This window comes from Poecilia reticulata, chromosome 2 (genome assembly GCF_904066995.2).
Source record: "Poecilia reticulata chromosome 2, P_reticulata-male-v2, whole genome shotgun sequence".
In the NCBI taxonomy this organism is placed as follows: Eukaryota; Metazoa; Chordata; class Actinopteri; order Cyprinodontiformes; family Poeciliidae; genus Poecilia; species Poecilia reticulata.
In genome coordinates, this window is record NC_088831.1 from 19,266,135 (window position 1) to 19,290,323 (window position 24,189).

General features: G+C 36.5%; 3 protein-coding genes across 5 annotated transcripts in view; 1 reads left to right on the plus strand and 2 right to left on the minus strand.

Annotated features, from left to right (window-relative positions):
• Nucleotides 1-598: 598 nt before the first annotated feature.
• LOC145548661 (uncharacterized) lies at nucleotides 599-4,514 on the minus strand. Its single transcript, XM_081599494.1, has 4 exons — nucleotides 4,360-4,514; nucleotides 3,427-3,462; nucleotides 2,554-2,757; nucleotides 599-1,800 (listed from the first exon to the last, which is right to left on the minus strand). The coding sequence occupies exons 2-4, from the start codon at nucleotides 3,455-3,457 to the stop codon at nucleotides 1,487-1,489; spliced, it is 549 nt and encodes a 182-aa protein (XP_081455620.1). The 5' UTR covers nucleotides 3,458-3,462; nucleotides 4,360-4,514; the 3' UTR covers nucleotides 599-1,486.
• A 9,965-nt stretch (nucleotides 4,515-14,479) lies between these two features.
• LOC145548663 (uncharacterized) lies at nucleotides 14,480-17,786 on the plus strand. Of its 2 annotated transcripts, XM_081599505.1 has the most exons (6): nucleotides 14,483-14,602; nucleotides 14,957-14,992; nucleotides 15,708-15,734; nucleotides 16,037-16,063; nucleotides 16,160-16,342; nucleotides 16,884-17,786. In XM_081599505.1, exons 2-6 carry the CDS (start codon nucleotides 14,962-14,964, stop codon nucleotides 17,213-17,215), a joined length of 600 nt encoding a protein of 199 aa, XP_081455631.1. In that variant the 5' UTR covers nucleotides 14,483-14,602; nucleotides 14,957-14,961; the 3' UTR covers nucleotides 17,216-17,786. The 2 variants fall into 2 exon arrangements, with proteins under 2 accessions (XP_081455633.1, XP_081455631.1); XM_081599507.1 differs by lacking the exon at nucleotides 16,037-16,063 and having other exon boundaries at nucleotides 14,480-14,602.
• Nucleotides 17,787-19,153: 1,367 nt separating this feature from the next.
• LOC103456838 (interferon-induced protein 44-like) overlaps nucleotides 19,154-24,189 on the minus strand; it is a 29,574-nt gene continuing 24,538 nt past the window's right edge. Inside the window, exons 1-9 of one of the 2 annotated variants that reach the window (XM_081599551.1) lie at nucleotides 23,499-23,530; nucleotides 23,326-23,369; nucleotides 22,797-23,027; nucleotides 22,566-22,599; nucleotides 21,095-21,296; nucleotides 20,653-20,805; nucleotides 20,370-20,538; nucleotides 20,078-20,178; nucleotides 19,154-19,983 (exon numbers count right to left, since the gene is read on the minus strand). In XM_081599551.1, the coding sequence (XP_081455677.1) occupies nucleotides 19,822-19,983; nucleotides 20,078-20,178; nucleotides 20,370-20,538; nucleotides 20,653-20,805; nucleotides 21,095-21,151 (642 nt within the window). In that variant the 5' untranslated portion in view covers nucleotides 21,152-21,296; nucleotides 22,566-22,599; nucleotides 22,797-23,027; nucleotides 23,326-23,369; nucleotides 23,499-23,530 and the 3' untranslated portion in view covers nucleotides 19,154-19,821. Of the gene's footprint in view, nucleotides 19,984-20,077; nucleotides 20,179-20,369; nucleotides 20,539-20,652; nucleotides 20,806-21,094; nucleotides 21,297-22,565; nucleotides 22,600-22,796; nucleotides 23,028-23,325; nucleotides 23,370-23,498; nucleotides 23,531-24,189 lie in introns of those variants that run through there. The other variant, XM_081599550.1, reaches the window with a different exon arrangement.

Here is a 24,189-nt window from a genome sequence, read left to right on the forward strand (position 1 = left end):
GGTTTAATGTTTAGTGTTATTTTATGTTCTAGTTATTGCTTGAGGCCTAAATAAGGTTATAAATGTCTGTGACTGTTGACTGTGAAGCTGATTGTGTGTAGTTTGCTTCCCTTTCCTGCTTGTTGTTGTAAATAAGAACTAATTCTTATTTAAATAAAGGTTGAATGAATCAACACGTTTCTGCTGTCTGAAAATATTAACACCATTGTGTAGCAACAATCTACTTACATATGATGGAGAACCTTGTCTTGCTTATACTTGAATCGCTCAATGCTTTTTAACAGCCGTGGCTTCAATGTACAACAATTTTGCAATTGCGGTGTTTCCATTACATAAGAAAACACTGCAATTGTGAATATGTTTGTTGACGAGATAAGTTATTAAAAACCCGGCGCTTTCACTTCTTGTTGACTTCTTTGTTGTTTGCTCCATTGGCAACATCCTGCTGTTCATCATGTGTCTCCATTGCAGTTTTGAGAATTAAAGCAATTTCAATACGGCCAGAAAAACCCACCTCAGCTTATCGCCAAAACATTTTGTTTTTTAGAAATTGCCATGTTTCCATTTAGCAAATTTATTGTCAAAATACAAAATGCATCCCATGCAAAATGCATCCCAAAACGCATCCCATAATATGTTGACTTGTATGATATGAAAGGAGTAATTGATTTTTAATGGGGTTTGTGGTTCACATTTACTATAGCACTGTGATTTCAAAGGAGCTTTTGTCTACTTTATAGAAAATATATTATATGGTTAAAATAAATATCTACCCGAGGGAGTTACCTTAACTTCGTCATATTTTATAATAATCAACTGGCCCAAACTGGGATAAGAACCAACATTAATAGTAACTGAATACAACATTTTGAGATAATAATTTACCAATAAAATCTCACCATGCGTATGATTTTAGCATCTATTTATAGTTTTCACTCGCTTAAGTTAGAAAAATTCACTCACCATGGCTGAGTGCTGCGTTTCAGTCGAAACTCAAAAATTCTGGAATCTGAATCAGTGAAATCAGCTGGAATCCCCTCCACCCCCAAAATTCAGACTTTCCTCTCAGAAAGTTGCAGGATTTTTCAAACGGCGACTTTGAGATCCAATATGGCCGCTCCTCAAATTAACAGTAGTAAACTATAATGAAAAGAAGCTTATTCTACAAGATAATAGTAAGAGTGTATCTAAAAATCAATATTATATGTAGGTCCTGCAATGCTAAACTGTTTGCTTAAACGATGTTTTTAAGAGGTCATGCTAACAATGGCTTGTTTGGCCGTCGCCATGTTGCATTCGCGACTTCTCCAACTACTCAAGTGTGACATCATTTACAGTTTCAAGTTTTGACTTCTATGGTAAATGAAATGTGGCAGTAGTGCAGCACTGAGATAAAAAGTGTGTTTGTTCACATGCATAAAGTGGAAAATACATGTGAACAAGCCGATGTTGATGTGTGTCAGTACAAATTGATTTAGAATCTATTTTATGTTAGAATAAGGAAATGACAACAAGCGCCCATAAAAAGCTCATGATGTCTGAACAAGTTTCCTATGGAGATTAATACAACCCGCGTCACATCCAATGAAGAACTTTCTCTGGAGCAACTCAACACTCTCAGCATCTGATCCACCGCCAGGTTGTTTTGAGAACAGGTCAGTAGTCCTGGCACGCTCTCATGGAAGAGAACATGAACGCTGGAGATGACGTTAGGATAGACGTCTGCCCAGTCCGTCCCGGCCGTGGAGTAGCTGGGATCTCTGGTGTGGTGCATCAGGACCAGGATCACTTTTTGATCTCCTGTTCATAGAAGAAGAAACAGAAACAGAACAGGTGATGAATAAAAGTAACAGAGCCAGTCAGAAAACTGTCTGAAAAGTCAATATTTTTGCTGACTGTCTTAACAGTCCAATGTTGTGTTAATTGGTGCCTCTGATATATATTTAGTTACATATTATTATTTGTACAATAATTTTTCTCTCTCTCTCTATATATATATATATATATATATATATATATATATATATATATATATATATATATATTTTATTCTTTAACACTTGTATATACGTATGTATATGTATTTATAGTCAAACATACATTTTTGGTATATTTTTTCTGTGTACTCCCAAGGTCCCCCCCCCGAAAACTTGCTAAGTCCAGTGGCTGGAGAGTCATTCATGCAACGGACCATCATGTTTTTGAGTTAAAAAATGTTTAAAGTTGACAAGAAATTTGAAAATATCATTTGATAGTGATGTGTTATTGAAAGATTAATTTCTGAACAACAATTATAAAGTCTTAAAAAATGCATACATTAAAACAGAAAAACTTAAATAAGCAATGTTAAGCCTGGTGGGGGCACAAGAAAAGCCTGATGGCCCGCTAGGCTTATAATACACTTGGGGAAACCCGAACTTCGGTAACCAAGCTACGACACTTTGCTGACAAATTCACTGTGGAGTCTTTGTGTGATGACAATAACCGAAGTCTAAGTTAGAGCTTTGAAAAGAAAAAGCTACACAGGAAGTTCGTAGTTCTTTTACATGTTACCTGACAGATTGCTCATGGCTGCTTCCACATCAGACCCGACACGAGAGGTGATTGGACAGAAGAGCATGGTGACGCTGTTTCTGTCCCGGTCCGTCTGAAGCAGCTTTAAGTTCCTCCCCAGCTGGTTCAGCAGCTCATCATGAGCTCCAAAGGTTTGTCCAGAGTTGACCACACAGATCTTAACTGTGTTTGCTTGATAAAAATCTAAAATAAATAAATAAAACATGAACAGAAGCTAATAAGATAATGCAGATGAGCAGATTTTTTTACACCAAAAGTGATTTTCACTCATCTGTAACAGTGAAAAATTGGAATAAATGAATCACAGCTCGGGTTAAACTTTTCAACTTAGGTAAAATATAACTTCTTTATAATTGGACCTGAAAGCATTTCAAGAAATCTTGGAAAGCATTGTTGTTAGGAAACATAAAATCATGCTAAGACTAGTCTCTTAGCATGATTTAACAGTAAAATGTAACAATGCAAGTTCGTAGTAAAATGTAACATTTTACTATGTTAAATTTGGAAAAATTTTCAGAGCTTTTATAAATATTTTATTGAGATACACTGCAAAAACACAAAATCTTGCCAAGTATTTTTGGTCCAGTTTCTTGTGCAAATATCTTTGTATGGTTGAACTAACTTAAAGGTCTTTTTTAGCAAGACAATAGGAGCTTGTTTTCAATTCCAATTCTCGTTAGTAATAACTATTGGGAAGCTTACTGCACATTGTGTAAATTTCATCTACTCTTAACCTTGGTGCAAAAGTATTGGACCAATTTACCAGAGCCAATAAGCTTTTTTTAAAAAAAAAATAATATTAACAAAGAAAACTGTGAACACAATGAAAAACAGGAGCGGATAAATACATACCTCTCCACCATCTGTCCATAACATCACACATGATCACTGAAATTGAAAATCAAAAACAAAAAATGAAACTAGCAACTTCTTTGTTGTGTTTGACACAACAGTCAATGATAACACATTTTGGTAAACGACAAATTGACCCAGGAATTATTGCGATAAACGATAATATTGACGTTTTGATACAATTTTCAACAAATATAATGATTATGACCTTTCAAAGAGTAATGAACTTCAATTTTATACAGAACACTCCATACTGGAACTGGAAGACATTTGAAATATCCGAAGTAAAACACAACAACCAAAAACAACCTATAGAAACAACAACAATAATAATAATAATAATAATAATAATAATAATAATAATAATAATAAAACACAAACAACTGAAACCATAAATAAAAATGGATTATGATGACTCCCTAAATAAAATTGCCCTTAAAAAAATATTGATCATCAAAGTGGATGAGCTAATTTTAATTCATTATGCTAACTAATTGCTTATTGCGACAGCAGCATAAACTCAGTTCACAGTGGAGATGCGGGTCTTGTAATTCGGGGTAAATTGAGTTTGGATAGACAGACAGAGATAAATATTCAGTTATCTAATACTTTTATTGCTTTTATCTTATATATATTTTTGTAATTTGATTCCTTTCAGCTAACTGACTAAAATCCAGATTTACAGTTTTCCATAGATGTTAGCGAGAAATGATCTAGCTAGCTGATATGCTACATTAGATATCCATTCATGTGAAATAAGGTCAACATGTAAACAAACATAAGCTCATCATGAATACTGGAGCTGTTTGGGAACATATCTGCTTCCTGATCGGCTTCGTTTAAGACAAGATGCTGCAGCAGGTGTCAAATAAACTTTCCAACAAGCTAATATGACTTAGTTAGTAGCTGATCTGAACAGTGTGGAGACATTACCTTTACTGCAGCTGCTGCTGTCTGAAACACGGTGACTGCTGAAGGAGAGAAAGACAACGAGCCACTTTCACTTTCACTTTGAGACTCAGATAAACCACGTGATTATTTGAAAGTCAAGTCCTGCCATGTAATAAAACTCTGCTGCCTGGAGTGAAAGATACCAGGTTTTATTTCTCCCAGACAGTAACAGTCTGTGTAGCATGCATTACAAAAACAGTCAAGAAACAAAAAAGTCAATGTCACAGATAATGCAGCGCTCAGATAAGTCAGAGTGACTCAAGTTTAAGACTCGAGTCACACTAATAATAAAGATTCGACTTATAGAGTCGCGCCCTTGAGACCCGACTTGGACTCAATAAGGGTGGATTAGTAACTTTCTAGAGTCATCTTACCTTCTCTGGTTTTTTAAGTATTTAATGGAAAGTAGCATAGACACAAATTTTAAGCAGGAAACATTTCTTCATGCATTAAAGCGTAACATTTTGAAAATCAGCTCCGCAGTGACGTTACTGGTTCGTTGGGCTTCGTTCAGGCCTCTTCTCCTTTAACTGCGGCTGGTACATTTCTCCAAAATATCCAGATTTCGAAATGTTAATTCTGAACACATATGTGGGGCCGGTTGACAGAAAAACACATGATCTCAGATTTATGTGCTCGCCCATGTAAAAATGATGACTTAATATAGATAAAAGACAAACGAAAAGAGGATCAGACGAAGATCAGAGGAATCGCAGCAGATCTGAAGAGAATACATTCATGAGTTTAAGCAATCTTTTTAAACGCTGCTTTGATCTAAATGCAAATATCAGAAACTTAAGAGTGATCAGAGGTTCAACGTTAATATTGTAGAATGTATCCCAGAGGCAAAGCAGACATCTTAACCCCGTTTTATTCATCTTAGTACAAACAGGAGCTACTGTGCTGATCGAAGCATAAAAGGTTTCAATTGAAGCTCAGAAGACACTCAAATGGATCTGCAGATTCATCGACAGGTTAATGTGGTTTCATCATAATAACCTGTAAATTTATTTATTCCTAGATTAATAAATATGTTGTGTTGCCACATTCTCAAGGCTATTGTTTTAATGCTTAAAAATACATACTCTTTTACATTCTTTTCAGCAGAAGCTACATTTCTATTGACAGTATAATTGCACAATTTGACATTTTGAAAATAAATTTGCTTAAAGGAACATAGAAATTTTGAAAAAGCTCTGGTTTTTTGATAAAAGTTTGGCACTAGGATGAGGTTTTTTTTGTTTTTAGCCGTATCGAAATTGGTTTATTTTGCCAAATTGTAATGAAGACACTTTCTTTGCATCAAACGAGTCACATGATCAACAACAGGATGATGAAGAAAACGACAGGAAGTGGTAGGAGGATGAACGAACTTATTCACGTGTGATTTTAATTGAGTTTCTTAATTAATAGAAACTCAGCAGTTGTGAATATTGAGAATGTTTTGCGTACATTTGTAATGGAAATGCAGTTAGTTTTGGCTTTATTTTCTCTCTCTAGAACGATCGCAATCAACCAGGGCAGCTTTTTTTTGACAACGCATTTTTCACTTATGGATATGAAGCATTTTCTGTTGGAATGTTTCCAAATCATCAATTTGATGAATAAAAAACCCCAACAGAATGTTTTTTTAACAATGTATTTGTAGATTGTGGACTACATACGACTGATGTGGGCAGAGAAATGTCTCCATGTTTGATTTGATAATCAATTTTGTACTTTTGAAATCTGTATTTTTATTTTATTCCACAACAGTCAGCATGCTACATTTTCTTTTGCTGGTTTATTGATTTTGTCTTGCTGCCTTGGAATCACAGTGCTGATCAGTCTTAATTTTAAAAATGACTTAGTGTCATAAACAATTACAGAGATATAAAGTTCTATTTACTTCTGCTTGGTAAGATGCATCTTTAATCTGCTCTAGATTAAAAACAAAAATACTTTAAATGACTTCTTTTTAATTTCGTCAGTTTCGGTTCTCCATAATATTCACCCATCTTCTCTCCAAGAAACAGATTTCTATATATGGTGGTGTGTGGTTTACTTGTTTTAATTTGATATTCCAATCACTAAACTGGAATTTTAGGGGTTAAAAAGGCATAAAACATATACATTTGCCATCTATGGTGAGGACAGCTGCATTCATAAAAAAACAATCTGCCAATCTATTAAAAAGCAGTTTTTGTATACAAAGGACACAGGTGGAGCAATTTAGTCACAAACAACTTTGCACAAAAGTTTATTGGCCACCGATTTAACCCTGAAAGGTCAAACGATCAGAAAATACATGAATATCGACGTCATTGTTCACATTCTCCTTCTGTTAGCTGATAAATATCTTAGTAAACAGGAGAAAAACCCAGACTGAACTGTAAGCGAGATTTGAATCGAGCGGAACAGAGCAGGACGGCAGAGGTCAGATAAGTGATTTGTTGACATTGTTTGCACTTCAGGGCCACCATACATGAGAGTTAACTGAGTAACAATGTGTTCAGAAAACACGAAAAACATGAGACACTGTTGGCTTAGTGACAACCTTCATTTCAGGTAATTAAGGGTAATTCAAGCAGTTGACGTTTTCATTAACCATCAGTAAAAGTGCAATTAAGTGCGACACACATGACGGCGCAGCGGCCGCCACTTCCTGCATCTCCTGTCACGCTGAGAGGACGAGGTGAAAGCAGTGACTCCTGAGCGCCAGGCAGAGCAGAGAGACTGTGACTGTGGGTTCACATCTCAGCGTCTGATGGATGTGTTTACCAACTCGACAGTGCCATGACCTCACAAAATGCCTGCATCCTCCGCTGATAAAAATGAAGCCGTCCTCTCAGCCTAATGCCACAACAGATACGATCGAGCCGCGCAAAGCGCCTGTGGGAAACAGGAGGGAGCCGCCGAGCCACAGAAAATGGGTGGAGAGGTTCTGATCAATGCTCCTTTCTTCTCATCATTTCTCACACTTGCGTGCCAAAGAAATATCTCCTGAGCCGAGGCGTTTCTTTCTTCCTTCCTTTTCTTTTTTTTCTCTCTTTACCGTGTACTATCAGGAAAAGCGACTTGCTGGTTTGGAAAAAATTTCAGACTGTTTAAAGCACCTGGGAAGCAGAACAAATAAGCAGAGCAGTTGTTGGAGAAATTGTGCATTGTTGGTTTTTGACGGTTGACTGGCATCGTTTCTGTAGCCATTTTCAGAAAAAGACAATTCTTTCTTTTCACACACACTCATTTTCTGCCAGATTGTTACCAAACATTGAACTTTCTAAAGATTTAATCAATCAGGTGTAACATTATGACTCCTAGGACGGGTAGTGCAGCAAGTGGATTTGCAATTGTATTATGCAAAATTGACTTTTTATGTACTCAATAGCTTGTTATAACTTCACAAAATGACAAACTAGCAACTTGGTTGAGGCAGTCTGGCTCTTTGGCAGGTTCCAGCGTTTCTCATATGTTTCTATGATCATCTACAGTCAAAGACAAATTGGACACAGAAACATTTTTATTCTTTCAGATTTGTGTTATTTGCCATGTCGATCGGGGACCATAAACCACATAGCATGACTGCCTAAATCACATTTTGACCAAATTGAGATAACTGCATGATATTGATCTCATTACACTGCTACATCACTCTGCCTAATTGCCTGTCGTCAGCCTATCAGAACATTTGTTACAGTCCAAAATCCTTATTTGCCAAAGTCTTCCCTTTAATGACTTTTCTTGTTTTCTGGCAATGTTAAAATATGACTTAGGCAGCTATGCTACAAGGCTAACAGTATATTGACACCATTAAAGGATGAGGCAATAAATTTGACCTTTTTAAAAATGTCAATGTTAAGTAATCCAAAGGTAGAAATTCATCCTTTTTTATTGTGAGGATGAATTTGCTAGTGACAAAAAAACCAAACGGTTGGATAACATCTGTAAGAGTCTCTTTAAAAGTGAACATTTAAATACGTTGTTGGTTGTTAGTGATGGTAAAGCAGGAAAAAGACAAGTAGGTCATTTGTGGTTCATTGTTTTTTGACTAACTACTACTGATGGTGTTGACATTGGTGCATTTCTCAGCTTCTAACGTCTTTCTTCATGTCCATACACAGGGCATGTCACATTCAATCCATTGTAGTTTTTTTTTACACACAGCTATCTGTTTAATCTTTAAAATGCACTAAAGCACAGCTGTGCCCATCCAAAGTGAAATCACAAATGTAGATGCAAACCCTTTACCTAACTGGAGAATGAGCTTCACACTCAGCAGTGGAAACTGAGACACAGAATGCAGAAAGAAGCTAAAAAACAGATTTTTGATGCCTAGTGACAGATTGAAGTATACAATATTATGTTGACAACTGCATACACAATGCACTAGATTCCAGCATCAAGTCTGGCTGCTAGGCTCTGAAGCTAAACAGCAGTGAACCAGGAAGTGGTGAGGAGGGTACTGCAGCTCCCCCTGGTGGCTGCTCTTCACCAATCCATATCATCAAAACTTTTCAGTATGAAAACGAATCATTTTAAAGGTGGTTTCCAACATTACTGCTTTATAAACAGCATTAAATGGATACGTACCTGAGAGAAGAGAAAAATGAAAAGACAAAATGTCATAAAAGTATTGAACAACTATAAATACAGTCAATTTTGATGATGGCACTTGACAAAAAGCAGTGTTTGTTATTGGTTTTATAATTGGTGGCTGATATTTTTATGCTTTCATGATGTAAAGCACTTTGCCTTGTTGCTGAAATGTTTTATACAAATAAACTTAATTGAAACTTGATTGATTAAATATGATTTGAACAAAACACCACAGTGTAGACATACAAAAAAAACAGAAGTATCTGAAAGGACAGCAACAGTAGGTAGAAAAATAAATCCTAAATCTGTTGATTCTGCAAATTTTTAAATCAATTTTATGTCCTGATGGTAAAATAGAGAACTGTGGGGGTTTTGGGTTCAGCGAATATAACTTTTTTGAACACATACAAAACAATAGTAATGTTTGACTCATTTTCACGCTAAAATAGAATAAAAGCAGACAATATATTTAGAGATGTGAATGTGAATGTCACTTCCTGTATGAAAATTATTTATATAATTTTTTATTTCTGAAGTGCAGAGCAATGATTTTTCAAAGCAGTGTTTCCAAACATTCTAGTTTTTATTTTGCATGCTTACATTAATTTACTTTGCACACAGAGACATTTTTTCACAAAAAACAAACTTTAGTCAAAATATATTGCTTTACAATAACGAGTGTAGTAAGTACCTGTAAAATCCAGTGCATACATTTCAGAAATTATTTATTGTTGCAGATTTTTTTGGTCTATCACACTCCTACATTAATTGAACATATGTTCCCCGTCTGTCATGCAGACGTTGCTCTTATAGAGAGAATGAAGAGAAATCCACTGGTTTCCTTCTGGTTGCCGGAGCCTCAAAATTCACACGTTGAGTAGCGAAGAGTGTTTCCCCCGACTGGGCTGACTCATCCTGTGGCATCGGCCATTGTGAAGCGTGCGCCTTTACAAAATGTCAACCACTAAGCAGTCACATCAATTAGATGAGTCACAGACGCTTTAGACAAAGCCTGTCCTCTTTCATGGCTTGTCCTGAGTCAGACGGGTCAATGGACTGAGTTGATGGGGCTGACAAATTCATCTGTTGGACTTTTTGGGCTCTGCTGGATGTTGCTATTTCAGATTCTATCTTCTTCTGCCTTTATGTGCATTTCTGAAAAGCTGAGGAAAGGTCGACATTCATGAGGCTCCTCCGGCTGCTTCCTCTGAAACACCTACCTGGGTGTCCTTCCTCTCACTCATCCCCCTTGCTGCCCCCTGACGCTCTCACTCCACTGCTGCACCCTGGAAAACTGACAGAGATGCCTGCATCAGTTCAGTCGCTCGCTGCTTCCTGCCGCTGTGGGCATGCTCACCTTCTCCTGTGAGCATGGCGTTACTCCTCCTGCAACAGGTGCCAAGATCCTTCCTAATCACCTTCGAAGAAACCGCGTTAATCTGCAACCTCTGCCTCCTAGGTTGGTTTCAGAATGCCAGTTGTTGTACCTAATTTTCTGTCAAAAATAAAACCTCTGGAGCCTCCTGCTCCGGAGTCTCATTAATCACAAATGTCAACTTTACAAGTCTAGGATTATTAAAGAATTGGACATTTTAATGAACGGTTGTTTCATGTCTCATAGCTCAAACAGGAAGTTCACTGCAAGACAGCAAGGCAGGTTTATCATGTAAGAGACAAAAAGACTTGAAAGGACTCCTTCTTCAACCCGACTTTGTGTTAATGGACCCAAATTCCAGCTGGAGACATTTTTATTATTACTAGCCTGTTGTGTTAACCATTGATTTTTGGAGTTTGTCACTAGGTACCACATCACTCTTCAGGTATTTTCTACATCTTTCTCCGTTTCATTTTCTTTCTTTCATATTCTTTCACCTGCTTTTTGATTTAGGGAACGAGAGCAGAGAGCTATAATGAACTGCAGGTCTGAACACAGCTGAAAAGCAAAAAGTTGTCATGTTCCCTTTATTGGACCGGTTTACCATGTTGTACATGGATTCTGGAATAAAACAGGCTTAGGGAACAGATACCTATAACCAACAAAACCTTTACTTACCGCAAACCAAAAGCGTAGTGTTAACATGGGTTTTCTAAATTGATTACATTAGTCCACTTACACAGACCCTACGTGACCAATCTGTGCATCACAATGTTTTATCAAATTAAATACACCAGTGATACAATTAGGGTTTGTTAAACGATCATTTTGGATTCATTGTAGCCTCCAGGTGTCACAGCAGCTGCTTCAGCTCATTACCGACGAAACCATGGCAACAGTGACATCATCACGGAAGAGAGACCATTTGGAAATTCATCCCAATGTACCAGATTGAACATGAAGAGAAAAACAAAACAGGAAGTAAAGACCTGTGCTGATTGTTGAAGATGCTGATTGACAATTAAATTACGTACTGTTGAGACATCTAGTTACTCTCTTTGTGTGATCAATTATTATTTATGAATTGTGGTGACTACGGGTAATGGTCACTTGGTACTACTGGAAGAATATCATTGGAAAGGAACTACCAAAATGTTTTTTTACTTCTGGTTAAAATTTTTTTCCAATTCAGTTCTCCAGAAAATGACATCAAGTGTCCTGATGTCTGACACATATGCTGACAGACTTTAAATTATAGACTAGACATTCAAACCATAACTGTAGAGGTTGTGACAAAGTGGTTCAGTTTGTGTTCACCACTTGTCCCTTATTCTTTCTCATTCACTTATTTTTATATTTGGTTATAATAATTAATTCAATTGCCATTTTGCTTCACTTACTATCCCGGGTTTGTTTGTGTTAGTATTATGTTGCAGGATCTATCTGTTTAGGTTAAAGTTGTTATTTCTGGATTATGGGTTGAATTTGTTTCAAGGTGTATTTACTTTTCTTTGTACTCACCATCATTTGTCCTTGTAGATCTGCAGGAGTATGGGAGGGGCCGGCCCAGTACTTCCTGGTTAAATGGCTGGATGATGTCAGTGATTACCTTATTGGGTTCTACCAATTAGAGGGTTTTTCTTTTGTGTATTGTTTGTTTGTTTTCCTTTAAAAATAACCTTTTGAGTTATCTTGTATTATGTAATTTATTTTGCAGATAACTTCATTATGTAGGAGTTTGTAAATTGATTTGTAGTTTTCGTGTTTCTCTGTTTAAATGTTTGTTTGACCTGTTCCTTGGTGGCTGTGTCCAATCAAGCACAGGTGTGGTGCCAATTTTGTATAAAAACAGTGAGCTTTTGGATGCTCGGAGAGAAGTCAGAGTAAAGACTGAATAAAAAAGTAATTGGAAGAAACTGAAGCGGTGGCTGGTCCTGATTTTCTGCTCACCTCTGATCCTTGAGCCTAAACTACCTTACAAATGGTGGCAGCGGTGGGATCAGAGGTGAGCAGAAGTTTAACGAGGTATTTTGGTCTTTAGTTTATTGAGGACAACGGCCTCAGAGGGCAGAGCAGGAAACCAAAATGGAGTGTAAAATTTTGCAGCTTCTCAGATTTCCACTTTAAGTTGGTATTTAATGAAAATCCCCATAAACACACTTTAATTTAACATAAAAGTAAAAACCCTCTGCTGTTTGGTGCAGCAAGAGGTGTTTGCTCCTTATGCAGATGTGTGTTTATAGAGCATTTAAAAGACGTGACATTAAGACGTCCTTTGTGATGGAGTTTAGCAGAATGGAAGGTCAATGCGACCTTGCATTGTTAATAGACCAGGAAAGGAGGTTACAGAAGCTGATCTAAAGCTTGCATGAGTAGTTTCATCCTCCATTCATTTATTGTATTTCAGAAATGTAATCAGTGTAGAAAACGACAACAAAAAGGAAAGAAATGGAGCAGGAAATTTCTCCACATCAGGAATTATCGAGAGGATCTTGATGAAGGGAGATCTATTTTTTCCCTCTTTTTTAGAATAAGAAAGCACAGGTTGTATCTCTACAATGCATATGAGCCTTTATGCCTTGTGCTCATGACATGCCTTACTAAATAAAAACTGAAAGGAAATGTCATAAAGTCTTCAGCTGTTACTGGGAAAATAATACAATAGAGGAAAGTCACTGTCAAGGAGAAGCTGTAGGGCTGGAGTACCCAAAGTGACGTTAAAGTCTCAATAGGCTCATTATTTGGAAAAGAAGAAAAAAAAGATCCCAGATTGAAAAAAAAGCTAAAAGTAGAGATATGATCAAATATTTATTTAAAACTTTTACTTCTAAGCCATTTAACACAGCTGCTATGTGGGACACTAAAACTGAAAAACAAATAATAGAAATTGCTAGGATGTTTAGGAGGCGTGTGGTGCTGGTAAACAAGCCCTTTACTCGAACAAAACTTTGACAGAATATACTGGAGAGGTTGTTGGAAGTATAACAGAACCAAAGTATATGGTTTTGGTTCAAACATTAATGTAATAAAGAAATAAATACATGTTTCACCAGTATAACCCTAATCCAGCGACCTTCAACCAGCTCTGGACTTTTCTAAATATCTCTAATTATGTTACTTCATTTATTTTGGTCATTTACAGCAATGTCTGGAGGTTTATGTTGGATGATTTTACTATAAGAAGAAACAATGATATCAAAAATATCCTTGCACTGCAGTTAAATTAATTAAAAAAAAACATTCACAACTTCCAGAATTGAGGAATACGGATTGGAAGCTCCACACTGAATTTTTGTGACACACACACACACACACACACACACACACACACACACACACACACACACACACACACACACACACACACACACACACACACACACAGAAAAGAAACACACTGGAAGAGTCAGAACACGGATTTTGACCAAATGCAGTTATCCATTTGTGCCAGCAGGTGGCATCGCCTACCATAGGAAAAAACGGTCAAAATTATATCACAATTAATTTACTAAATTCTGCAACTCAACTTCTTGAGAAGTCCATGAGCATGATTTTTTTCTGTTTTCTTTAAAAAGACAAGACTTTTCATTTTAGAAAATAGAAAATTAATTTATCTCAGCCACTTCAAAAATTTTCCCCTGCAAAGAACACTGCCATACCAGCATGCCTTGGTGGGTCCCATGTGGGGAAAAGGAGGGCAGACCAAATGGGTCCCAGATGGGTTTATCCGCGGGTTCCATGGTGGCCCCACATTGGTTTGCCCATGTAGGGCCCACAGCCTACATGGGTCCTAAATGGACAAACCCATGTGGGCCCACCACCATGTAGGGCCCATGTGGGGAACCCGCGGACAAACCCATATGGGACCCATATGGTCTGCCCTCCTTTTTCCCACATGGGACCCACCTATGCATGCTGGCAGGGGAGATGCAACAATAGGAGAGGAAGTACCAAAGCAGAAACATAATCTGACCAGTTTAGCAGCATCTGAATGTGTATTTACGTGTAAAGGTTAAATTCCTTTGGCGTCAAAAAGAATGAGCGCCTTGGAGTATCGGCTACATTAAGTTCGTTTCACGGTAAATTAAGGGTTTGAGTCCAACCCTTTATCTTCCTCTCCAGTGAGCAGGCTTCACTGCAGATACGCTGCAAAGAAATCACGTGTTGTTTTTTTTCGGTTTATCTGCTTCTAAAAGTGAAAGTGAAAGTTCTTTCTCTTGCTTTCTTTCAGCAGAGTAACACCGCGTTTCAGGCAGCAGCAGCAACGCAGCAGAGGTAGGACTCCATCAAATGTTTTCTTTATATGAATGGCAGCCCGACGTTTCGATGCATCTGCTGTAGCTGCGTTTAAACTGGCACCTGTTCAAATGGCTGTATTATGTTTTCGGAGTTATAAAAATGTGAGAGCGCGCGCAGGGGAGTGTGGGCGGGTTTGTCTGAGCTGGTTCTTGACTTGTACGAGCGCGTGTGTACGTCTTTGTGTCTTTGCGTACGTGAACGTGCGCGCGCGTGTATTTATTTAAATGTCCGTTTTCCCTAAAGACGCGATGTGCAAAACAATGATTGACATTTTTTGATTTACACAGAATGATTTACCGATTCAAATTTTGATCTTGTTTTTGTATTTAGTGACCATGATTGATTTCCTGATGAGGCTTTGGAGGGGTATGTTTAAACTTTATTCTTGTTTTTTTTTTCTAAACTGTAGGCTAATTAGTTCTAACATTTTACATACATTTTATATAACTTTTTACAAACATATAGATCAAAATTGGTTGTATGTAGCTATGTGGCAAAAGGGAAATTGAAAGAGTTTAATATTCTAATTTTGGTTTGGAGTATAACAGTGCAGGGCACTGCTATACTCCACTGCTCTATGGCCTCCACAGTCAAAAAAAAAATCATTTCAATAGAGCAACGTGGGCATAAAATTCGCATCATGGATACGCAGCTGATGAATCAGCAGAAACTGTCATTTTATTGTGTCAAACAGAACCAAAATATATGAGAAGCTTTTCAGAAATTTGGATCTGTGCCACACAGAATTACAACAGTCCTAAAAAATATGGTCTATACTTGAGTGTTGCAGTTAATAAATTAAACAGTGATTGTAGCAAAGTTGCTTTATATATGACACAATTTGCATAAACTACAAAGACACACAGCTTCATTTCTGTACATTCTGCCATTTATTTGGCTACAAAATGTAGAAACCAAAGTGAGTTTATTTAAAGGTGACAAAAAGTTCACTCTGTTCTTTATCCTGTTCTTTTTCTTCTTTCTTTTTCTTCATCGTTCAGTCATTTCTATCAGTCAGATAACAAAAGCTTCACCCTGTGTGTAAGATAAATAGATAACACTCTTATCGTCCTATTTCCAGGGGCAAGAAGGATTTTTATTCAGACAGGTAAGTCTTGAACTGAAATTATTTTGCTCACCTGTTAAGTACATACACTCAGATTTTTCCTATGTTTTGATGTATTGAATAAACTTGGTTTTGGTCCACAAAGTCACAAGAAAGTTTTCCCAGCATTCTTCATTGTTACACAGGAACAACGGTTTCAAAATAAAGCAACTACCTTGTATGTTTTGTAGCAGACGTGCGAGCAACAACAAAGAAATGCTCTCAAGACTGTTAATGATGTAAATGCATAGTGAAATTTTATTCAAACCATAAACACATAACCCTACTTTTTTTTCTTTGATTAGGAATAAAGTTGTTTTTCAGTTTATTAGGTGAGTGAACTAATCTAGTCACAAGAAATATGGTGCATTGTGATGTTTTGTGCTCTGCTTAAATCTTTTGTTGTCATGTTTTGGTGATGGATACAGTTAAGATCCGTGTGGTCACTACTGGACAAACCTTTGGAGCTCATGATGAGCTGCTGAACCAGCTGGGGAGGAACATAGAGCTGCTTCAGACGGGCCGGGACAGAAACAGCGTCACCATGCTTTTCTGTCCAATCACCTCTCGAGTCGGGTCTGATGTGGAAGCAGCCATGAGCAATCTGTCAGGTAACATGTAAAGTTTGTCACATTAGCTGTGTTTCCATTACAAATGTGCTTAAAACTTTGTTGCTATTCCGTTAATATAAAAAAAAGCAATTTAGCAATTGTGGTGTTTCCATTAAAAAAGAAATACAGTTAAACTCAAGTGATTAAGTTTGTTCACGCGTTAAGTCATTAAAAAACAAACCTTGCCACCGTTCTCCTACCACTTCCTGTCAACTTCTTCGTCTTTTTTGCCAGTAATAACATCACATGACTTCTTTGAAATACACTACTTTCAATACAGTAGAAAAAAACTGCCTCATCCTAGTGCAAAAACATTTGATCCAAAAATGTGAGTTTTTCTAAATCACATGTTTACATTAAGCAAATTTATTTTTGTAATTCCAACTTGTGCAATGGAAACGCAGCTCCTGTAACATTTTTATAGCACAGCTTTAGGTTTCCAAATTTACTCAGGTACATTAAGCGCAGGCAGGTCACAGCAGTGCTGCATTGAGGTCCGTTACTCGTATCCATCTCTTGTTCATTTTCTTTTTCTCCACAGGAGATCAAAACGTGATTCTGGTCCTGATGCACCACACCAGAGATCCCAGCTACTCCACGGCCGGGACGGACTGGGCAGTCGTCTATCCCAACGTCATCTCCAGCGTTCATGTTCTCTTCCATGAGAGCGTGCCAGGACTACTGACCTGTTCTCAAAACAACCTGGCGGTGGATCAGATGCTGAGAGTGTTGAGTTCTTACAGTATTACTAGTTGGAAAAGAAGTAAGAAGGTTTGGGCGGGAGTCGCAATGACCTCTGTAGCGCTTATATATTTAATCTACTATAAGAGAAGAACTCCTTTGCCCCCAAGCACAGAAAAACCTCCTGTATGAACTCAGGTTCAGGTCAGTTCATCCCTGCACCAATTTGCACCCCAATAGCAATTTCCTCCTTTAATCCTAAGAGTTGAATACAGTAAATGAGCAAACCAACTTCAACCCATATGCTGAAAACATTTGGTATCAGTTTAGTTTTTGTTGTAGTTAGCCGTTTTCCATGGGGTGAATTTTCATAAAAATCACTTACATGTATGGTTTAATTCAAATGCATATTATCTGAAAATCATATCCTCTACACTGACTCACTTTGGTCTGAGTTCCATTTGGGCCAATTTAATGATTCATTTGGCAGATTATGAATTCAAACCTTTGTCACTGAGAAAACTCTGGTGAGCATCTGAAAGATCTCTAATACAAAGCTTGAAGGTAAATTAATGGGTTGTAACAATAGCAGCCGTCTATAAAGATGAATAGGATCAAAGTATTTGTTGCATATTGTGTTCAACTGCTTGGCCTTTTTAATTTCTTTATTGTGTTTGCTGGTGTATATGTACATATTTGTTTGTTTGGGGGAAACGCATCATATTTAACAAACTGCATTAAAAGGTATGTGGCAAACAGGTAATGTCTGGGCTTTTACTGAACAAATTGGTTTTGAAGAATCGACTTTTCTTCAGTCAGAAAGGATTAGAAAATATGAACAGAAAATCCTGCAACTTAAACAGGTTTCTTTTTGTTGAACTAGTGGATCTCTGATAATCCTATTTACTTGTGTGTGTTTGGGTTTTTTTTTCAACAAAAAATGTCTAATTATTCAAGTAAAGCTGCAGTATGTGGCTTTTATATGTTTATTTTTGTTTTGTTTTTTAATATTTGTTTTCTGTCGCTATGTCTTGAAACTACCCCACTGAAGATGGAAGAATATAAAAATTAAATTTAAATGTTTAAACTTTTAACTACTATTATTCTGACAACACTTTATTACTTATTTAGTTAAAACCTTGAGTATAAAACTGGTTAATTGGTTTGAAAATATTTTAAATTTCCTGTAAAGTAAAAACATAACTAAACTCTTGCACATATAATACAGTTTACTTAAAACCTGTGCAAAGAAATGAGCCTCAAAGAGGAGAAGACACCTGGATACATGCAAGGCAACAATTATTTTTACCCAAATGATAATGTGATGTATTTTTGCATATATTGCACAACTTCAGCGCTGTTGAGTTTAAAAATTCAAGAGGAAACAAACAATGACAAAAAAAAATGGTTAACTACAATTTTTAGAACCATGAGTTCAGAGTTAGTCTCAATATTATCACTCACTGGTCTTTAAATAACAGTGTTAAGCAAATGTACAGTATAATTCAATAAATTATAGTGTTATAGTTTAAAAGTTTAATTTATTATAAATTACACAGTGATATTTTGAAGTCCTTGTTTCTATAATTATGGGAGGGAAAACATTGTTTCTGAAGGAAATTCCATATATCCAAGTAGCCTGTAAAACATCAGCACAATAAATAAAGACTAACTATGCACAGAATGGATGCATGTTTGCAGATGTTCATTAACTTAAAAACATTCCCGTTTACTAAACTATTGGAAATATGCCAAAGTTAGCACAAAAAAGTTACACAACTTATTTTACAAATTCAGTAAGTTCAAAATCTAAAACCTTTCAGATTTCTTTGACCTACAGAGTAAAAAGCTTAGTAGAAACAGAACTACATGCAGTTTAAATGTGCTGTAATGTGGAGGCCTTATGATCAGAAAGTCTCCATCATGGCTGCAGATGGAGCAGCAGCTCTACTTCAGGAACCTCCCAGTTAACAGATTTCATCATCTTACATCAAACAGACACAAGTAGCTAAATGACTGGTTTGGAAAACCTGTTGCAAAAAGTCCTGAGAACTGATGAACATAGAATCAAATAGTATGCAGTTTTTACTACTCTGCATATTATTGGCTAAAACAAAATGTGAGTGAAGCTGATTTTTTATTTATTTTTATTGAAAATGATTCAAACTGTAACATTGTTTTATGACCATCATACACATTTATAGATTGATTTCCAAATGTTCTGCTATGAATGAGGCAACAATAAAAACGTGTGAAACGTTGACCTGAAACCGCTGTGAAAACTTTGGTGGCAACTTTTCTCAAGCTAGAAAATAAATGATACGCAGGATGTAAATGCATTCAACATCAACCAAACACATTACAATACAGTCATAGGTCTAAAAATAATGTTATGTTTTCCCACGAGGTCTGAAGTTTTAAAAAAAATACAAAAGAACATAATGTAACAAAAAGTTTGTTCATTTAACTAAATGAATAACATGAGCGTAAATGTGTTGCCCCTTCTATAATTATAAAAGACCAGTAAACAAATGGATAAAACGGAATATTGGTGAAGGATGCAACTAAAAGAACCATTTATTTTTTAGCAAATCTATTCCCGACTGACCAAAGTTAAAATTGTAAAAGCACATTGGCCCTTTAATTATTCCTTATTTCATCAAAAGGCTTATTTTATCAGAAGGTCATAAAACCTCTTACTCAACTGCTATGTTCTCCTCAACAACTATGTAGTGATACACATAACCAACATTACTGCTGTGATTTTCATGCACATCCCCACAAACAGTTTTGTGGCTTCACAGTTTGTCGGCGTAGTCGTCTCCAAAGTCAATCATCAGCCTCAGAGCACTCAGGATCAGAGTGTCGATGTCTGGATTCAGCTGAATTTCATTGCTGTAGTTCTTCACTGGGAGGATGCAGTTCATTGGGATCCCCAGGCTGGAGCTTAGGTCACCCATCTACATAAAACACAGTAATTGTTTTATTTTTTGTACAATATTTTAGAGTTTTTTTTTGTTTGTCTTTTTTTGAATAAATCTTTCCATGACTCACCTTTTTCTTTAAATGTTTGCTCTTGTAGACGTTTCTCAGATTTTTCTCTGTGTCACCACAGGCTTCATCAACGTGGCTGAGAATCGCCAGCTGAGGGATTCCTGAGGATACAGAGATATAGACTCTAAAACATGGAGTTACTCAAGAAACTCCACTTATTTAAGTGAGATATTTAAATAATTACATCCACAGGAGTGTGATGAGACATGTATGATGACATAAAAAAGTTTAAAAAAAAATTATTTCCTTTACTGTATAATAATATTCTAAAATCAAATTTAATATTTCTTACCCAGCTCACTGGCTGCTTCTCTGATTTCCCACATTTTCTGTAAAACAGACGACTTCATTTGTGATGTATTAGCATCACAGATGCAGACCAGAACATGAACTCTGTCACTGATGGATGGAGAAGAGTTGTAGCCATGATCACCATCAGAAAGAGAAGATGCAGGATTGAACTGTGGAAAAAAAGATATGATATATATTCAGTAATTTATTTTCCACATAAAGTAAATAAATTATAATGCCTTTAAAAAAAGATTTTTTTTAAGCAGAAAAGTTTATATTTATACCTTATATCCATCCTTCACATGACCCTTCAAGGCCAGTTTAATGTCGTCTGTTCTGACTCCTCTTCCATCTCCATCCTCCAGACCCATGATGTCGTTGAACACAAACGGATAAAAGTTTCCCCTGCCTTCTTTCTTGATTTTATGAGTTTTGTACTGAAAGAAAAAAAGGTGCTTTATGTAAACAGCAGGAATACAGCTGTTAAAATATATTTTAAATTGAAGATCTACAAACCTGCTTCAAAATACTTTTAGTAAGTTTAATTTTCAACCCAAGTTTATTTTTGCTGAATAAAATTCTGAATAAGACGGTACTATAGTCAGTGGTTACAAGTTCGTGGCCACAGAATGTCAGAAAGTGTGTATTTTCTGCCATGTTGCTGGAAATATTTATAAGTCGAAAATGTGAATAAGACTTTAAAATTAAACAAGAAATGATATTCACAATCTTGGTGAAACTTTGATCAGAGGTTATAGAACTGGCCAGAGCCTCATTGGTCATTCTGCCCTGCAGGACGTTGTTGACGGAGTTGATGAAGCTGGACTTCCCCGCACCGACTGGGCCGTACAGCAGGACTCTGATGTGAGTTGCCTCCTCATTTTGAGGCTGAAAATTCTTCGAGTATTGAAGAGCCTCCCTGTGTTCTCTGTTAAAATGAAAAATTTTAAATCATGAGTTTAGAAAATAGTTTTTACCATGACAAACAGAGATGACTAGAATCCAGGCAAGATTATGAACCCCAACCAGCCTCCTGGTACTGAGACTGATGTACAGTAAATATGTGAACTTCTAACACTGGGAATTGGTGAATATGACTTGCAGTTCACTTTGTGTGATCAGTATGTTGTGGAAGTCACTACATAAGTTTAGTTAGTTTACAATAAGCTTCAGCCGTCAGTGAAGCTATGAAGTGTCTTATTTTAATTTTGCTAACTACCCAGTGAATCCAAAGTCTTTATTGCATCATTTAAATATCAGTTAAATAAGTATAATTGGGTGCAGTTGATTTCATACTGGCCCACTTTCACCTTTTGTAACTATAATATTGTATGTTAAGTGAACATTTAAGACAAAATTTTCAAGTTATGGGATGTGTTTTCATGGAAATATATAAATTATGCATAACATTGTACACCACAATGCTACACAATTCATTGACTTTATTGAACAGTGGATAGCTGAACCCGTTTCATCGCCTACATTTGACCAAACACATTTAGCTGCATCCGTCTCCAGAGCTGCTTCTTTCTAATTCCAGCCTTGTCCCTGCCCGTCTTTCTACTTTCAATCAAGTGCACTGAGGTGCTACATCAGGTTGCATCTCCAAAAACAGTAACTATCTATGGTAGGCAACATCCTCTTAAAAACTGTTTTGTTTCATCTCTAATTATCTTAAAATACAATTCAGGATAGTCAAAATGTAGCTGTCGAGTCAAAACTCATTTTTAGATATCTGGAATATAATTATGCCCCGTGAAGGACCGCCGGAGGTAGGTACCAACACCCCTCCTCACCCCAATGGGATAACGATGTAAGAAGATGGATGGATGGAATATAATTATAATCAGATGAAACTGACTTTGTTAAATGACCTGCCACCCTTGACTTAGTGATCGCAGACCCAAAGAAATGTAGAGAGAGAAAACCAGTGCTTGGTTCCCAAACTTTAAACAGGCCCACTTTGAATTGTCCCAGTCTTCCCGATTGGGGCTTGTCTAACCCCTGAAATGTGTCATATTGTGATTTCTGGGGCAAAAATATCACAAAATTACAGAGTTATGCAACTTAAACCAATGACCTGATTATGTTATCAGGGTAAACTGAAAATGCTTTGATGGCTGATTATGCTGAACCAAAAAAATAAATAAAAAATTCACCTTGAACATATAGATCTTAACAAGGCACATTTACTCACCCCCAAGTTATTTCCCTCCATGGAGATCTTAACACTGTGAAGGAGAATTCACAGCAAAGTCTTAAAACCAGAACAGTGTGTTGAAGTAAATGGTAGAATTAGCTTTTCTAAATGATGTCAAATATATTAGCAACATGAGTCAAGAGATCAGCGGATAAAACAATTCATTTCTTTACTGAGGTAAGAAAATCACTTTCTGCTGTGTCAGCATGAATAATAAGTTGTACTCACGTAGAGATGGTGGTGGAGCTGAACGGAGCAAAGAGACACATTAGGTCAATAAATTACAAAAAAAAATGTAGTTAATGTTTATATTAAAGTAATAAACACAATGTGTGTTCTTAAATCTGTAGTACATTGAGGCAGTGGTGGTGAATAGATTCAGTTTTACTCTAAAGTGAGTAAAGAAAAACATTAAAATGAAAAACACATGGAAGAAATAGGACTTACGTGGAGAAGGAGCTAAACAAAACAACACGGGAAATATTATGAGTCAAAATTTCAATAATTATAATTCCAATACAGTTTTCATTGCTAAGCTTTTCAGACATTCTCTAACAACCATGTTCCACTGTTTATTCTCAATGATTAACATGTAACTTTATTTCACTTTCTGCCATAAAAACATGTTCAAGGTCAGTTTCATTTGAAGGGGAAAATAAAATTTGCTGAAAATATGCAACATATGTACAAACTAAAATTAATCAGGGAAATTATAAATGCACATACTACAACCAAAACAAACAAGAATGTAACTTACTTTCTGTTGAAGAGCTTCCCCCCATGGCAGTGACAGGAAATACTCTGTAAACACAGAGAGGAAGAGAGAATAACTGTAATGGTTTGTCAGAGCTCTGTAAATCGGCTCATTTGTTTTCCAGTGTTTACTGCAGCTGCTTTGTTACTGATAAAACATAAGGAAAAGAAACCTACCTTAGGAGGAGACGTGCTGCGAACGGCTTTTTTATAGTGTTCCCACTGTTTTACTTTCACTTTCATAGACCATGTGATTTCTAAGAAGAGCACTCTGTGGAAAAAAGGTTTCAGTTTCCATGTCACAGAGCAGCAACACAGAAAATCTGAGCTTGTCAACAACTGCAGGATTTTGTCTGACCAACTAGTCTAACAAGTATATGCATAATGAGTTGAATGCACGAATGGAATATTATGTCTAATATGTTTTACAAATAGAAACATAATGTTTTCAATGCCAGTAAAAAGTCATGCAAAAAAAGAGATAAATCAAAACTGTGTGGCCTATAATATAAGATTTAAAGTTTAGAAAACTTTAGAGTTTCTCAATAAATATAATTTCCTCAGAGAAAAGATCTTATTATAGGTTCTGCATATTTTGTATGTTTATGTTCAATTATATTGCATTATTTCAAGTCAAACTTGGCATGAGTCATCAGGTTGGGATGCCTGATGATGTTATGTGGTCATATGCTGATGTCATCTAAGCTTCAGCCCCTGAGAGCAGAAAGTCACTTTTTTTTTCTTGGAAAGCTCCACCTCTGACCCCCTGAATCAAGATGATTTTGTGTCAGAACACAAGTAACAAGTTGGTCTCACTTGCATTAAAGAACAAAGAGAAGGTGTGGCTTTGGCCGCATGTCGGAGCCAG

Coding starts and splice junctions, on each gene's coding strand:
- LOC145548661 (XM_081599494.1), bottom strand. CDS start 3,457: ATGTGTGATGTTATGGACAGATGGTGGAGAG. Junction 2,758..3,426: donor TATGGACAGATGGTGGAGAG/GTATGTATTTAT, acceptor TATTTATTTTAG/ATTTTTATCAAGCAAACACA. Junction 1,801..2,553: donor AGCCATGAGCAATCTGTCAG/GTAACATGTAAA, acceptor TTCTATGAACAG/GAGATCAAAAAGTGATCCTG.
- LOC145548663 (XM_081599505.1), top strand. CDS start 14,962: ATGATTGATTTCCTGATGAGGCTTTGGAGGG. Junction 14,993..15,707: donor CCTGATGAGGCTTTGGAGGG/GTATGTTTAAAC, acceptor TCCTATTTCCAG/GGGCAAGAAGGATTTTTATT. Junction 15,735..16,036: donor AAGGATTTTTATTCAGACAG/GTAAGTCTTGAA, acceptor TTCTTTGATTAG/GAATAAAGTTGTTTTTCAGT.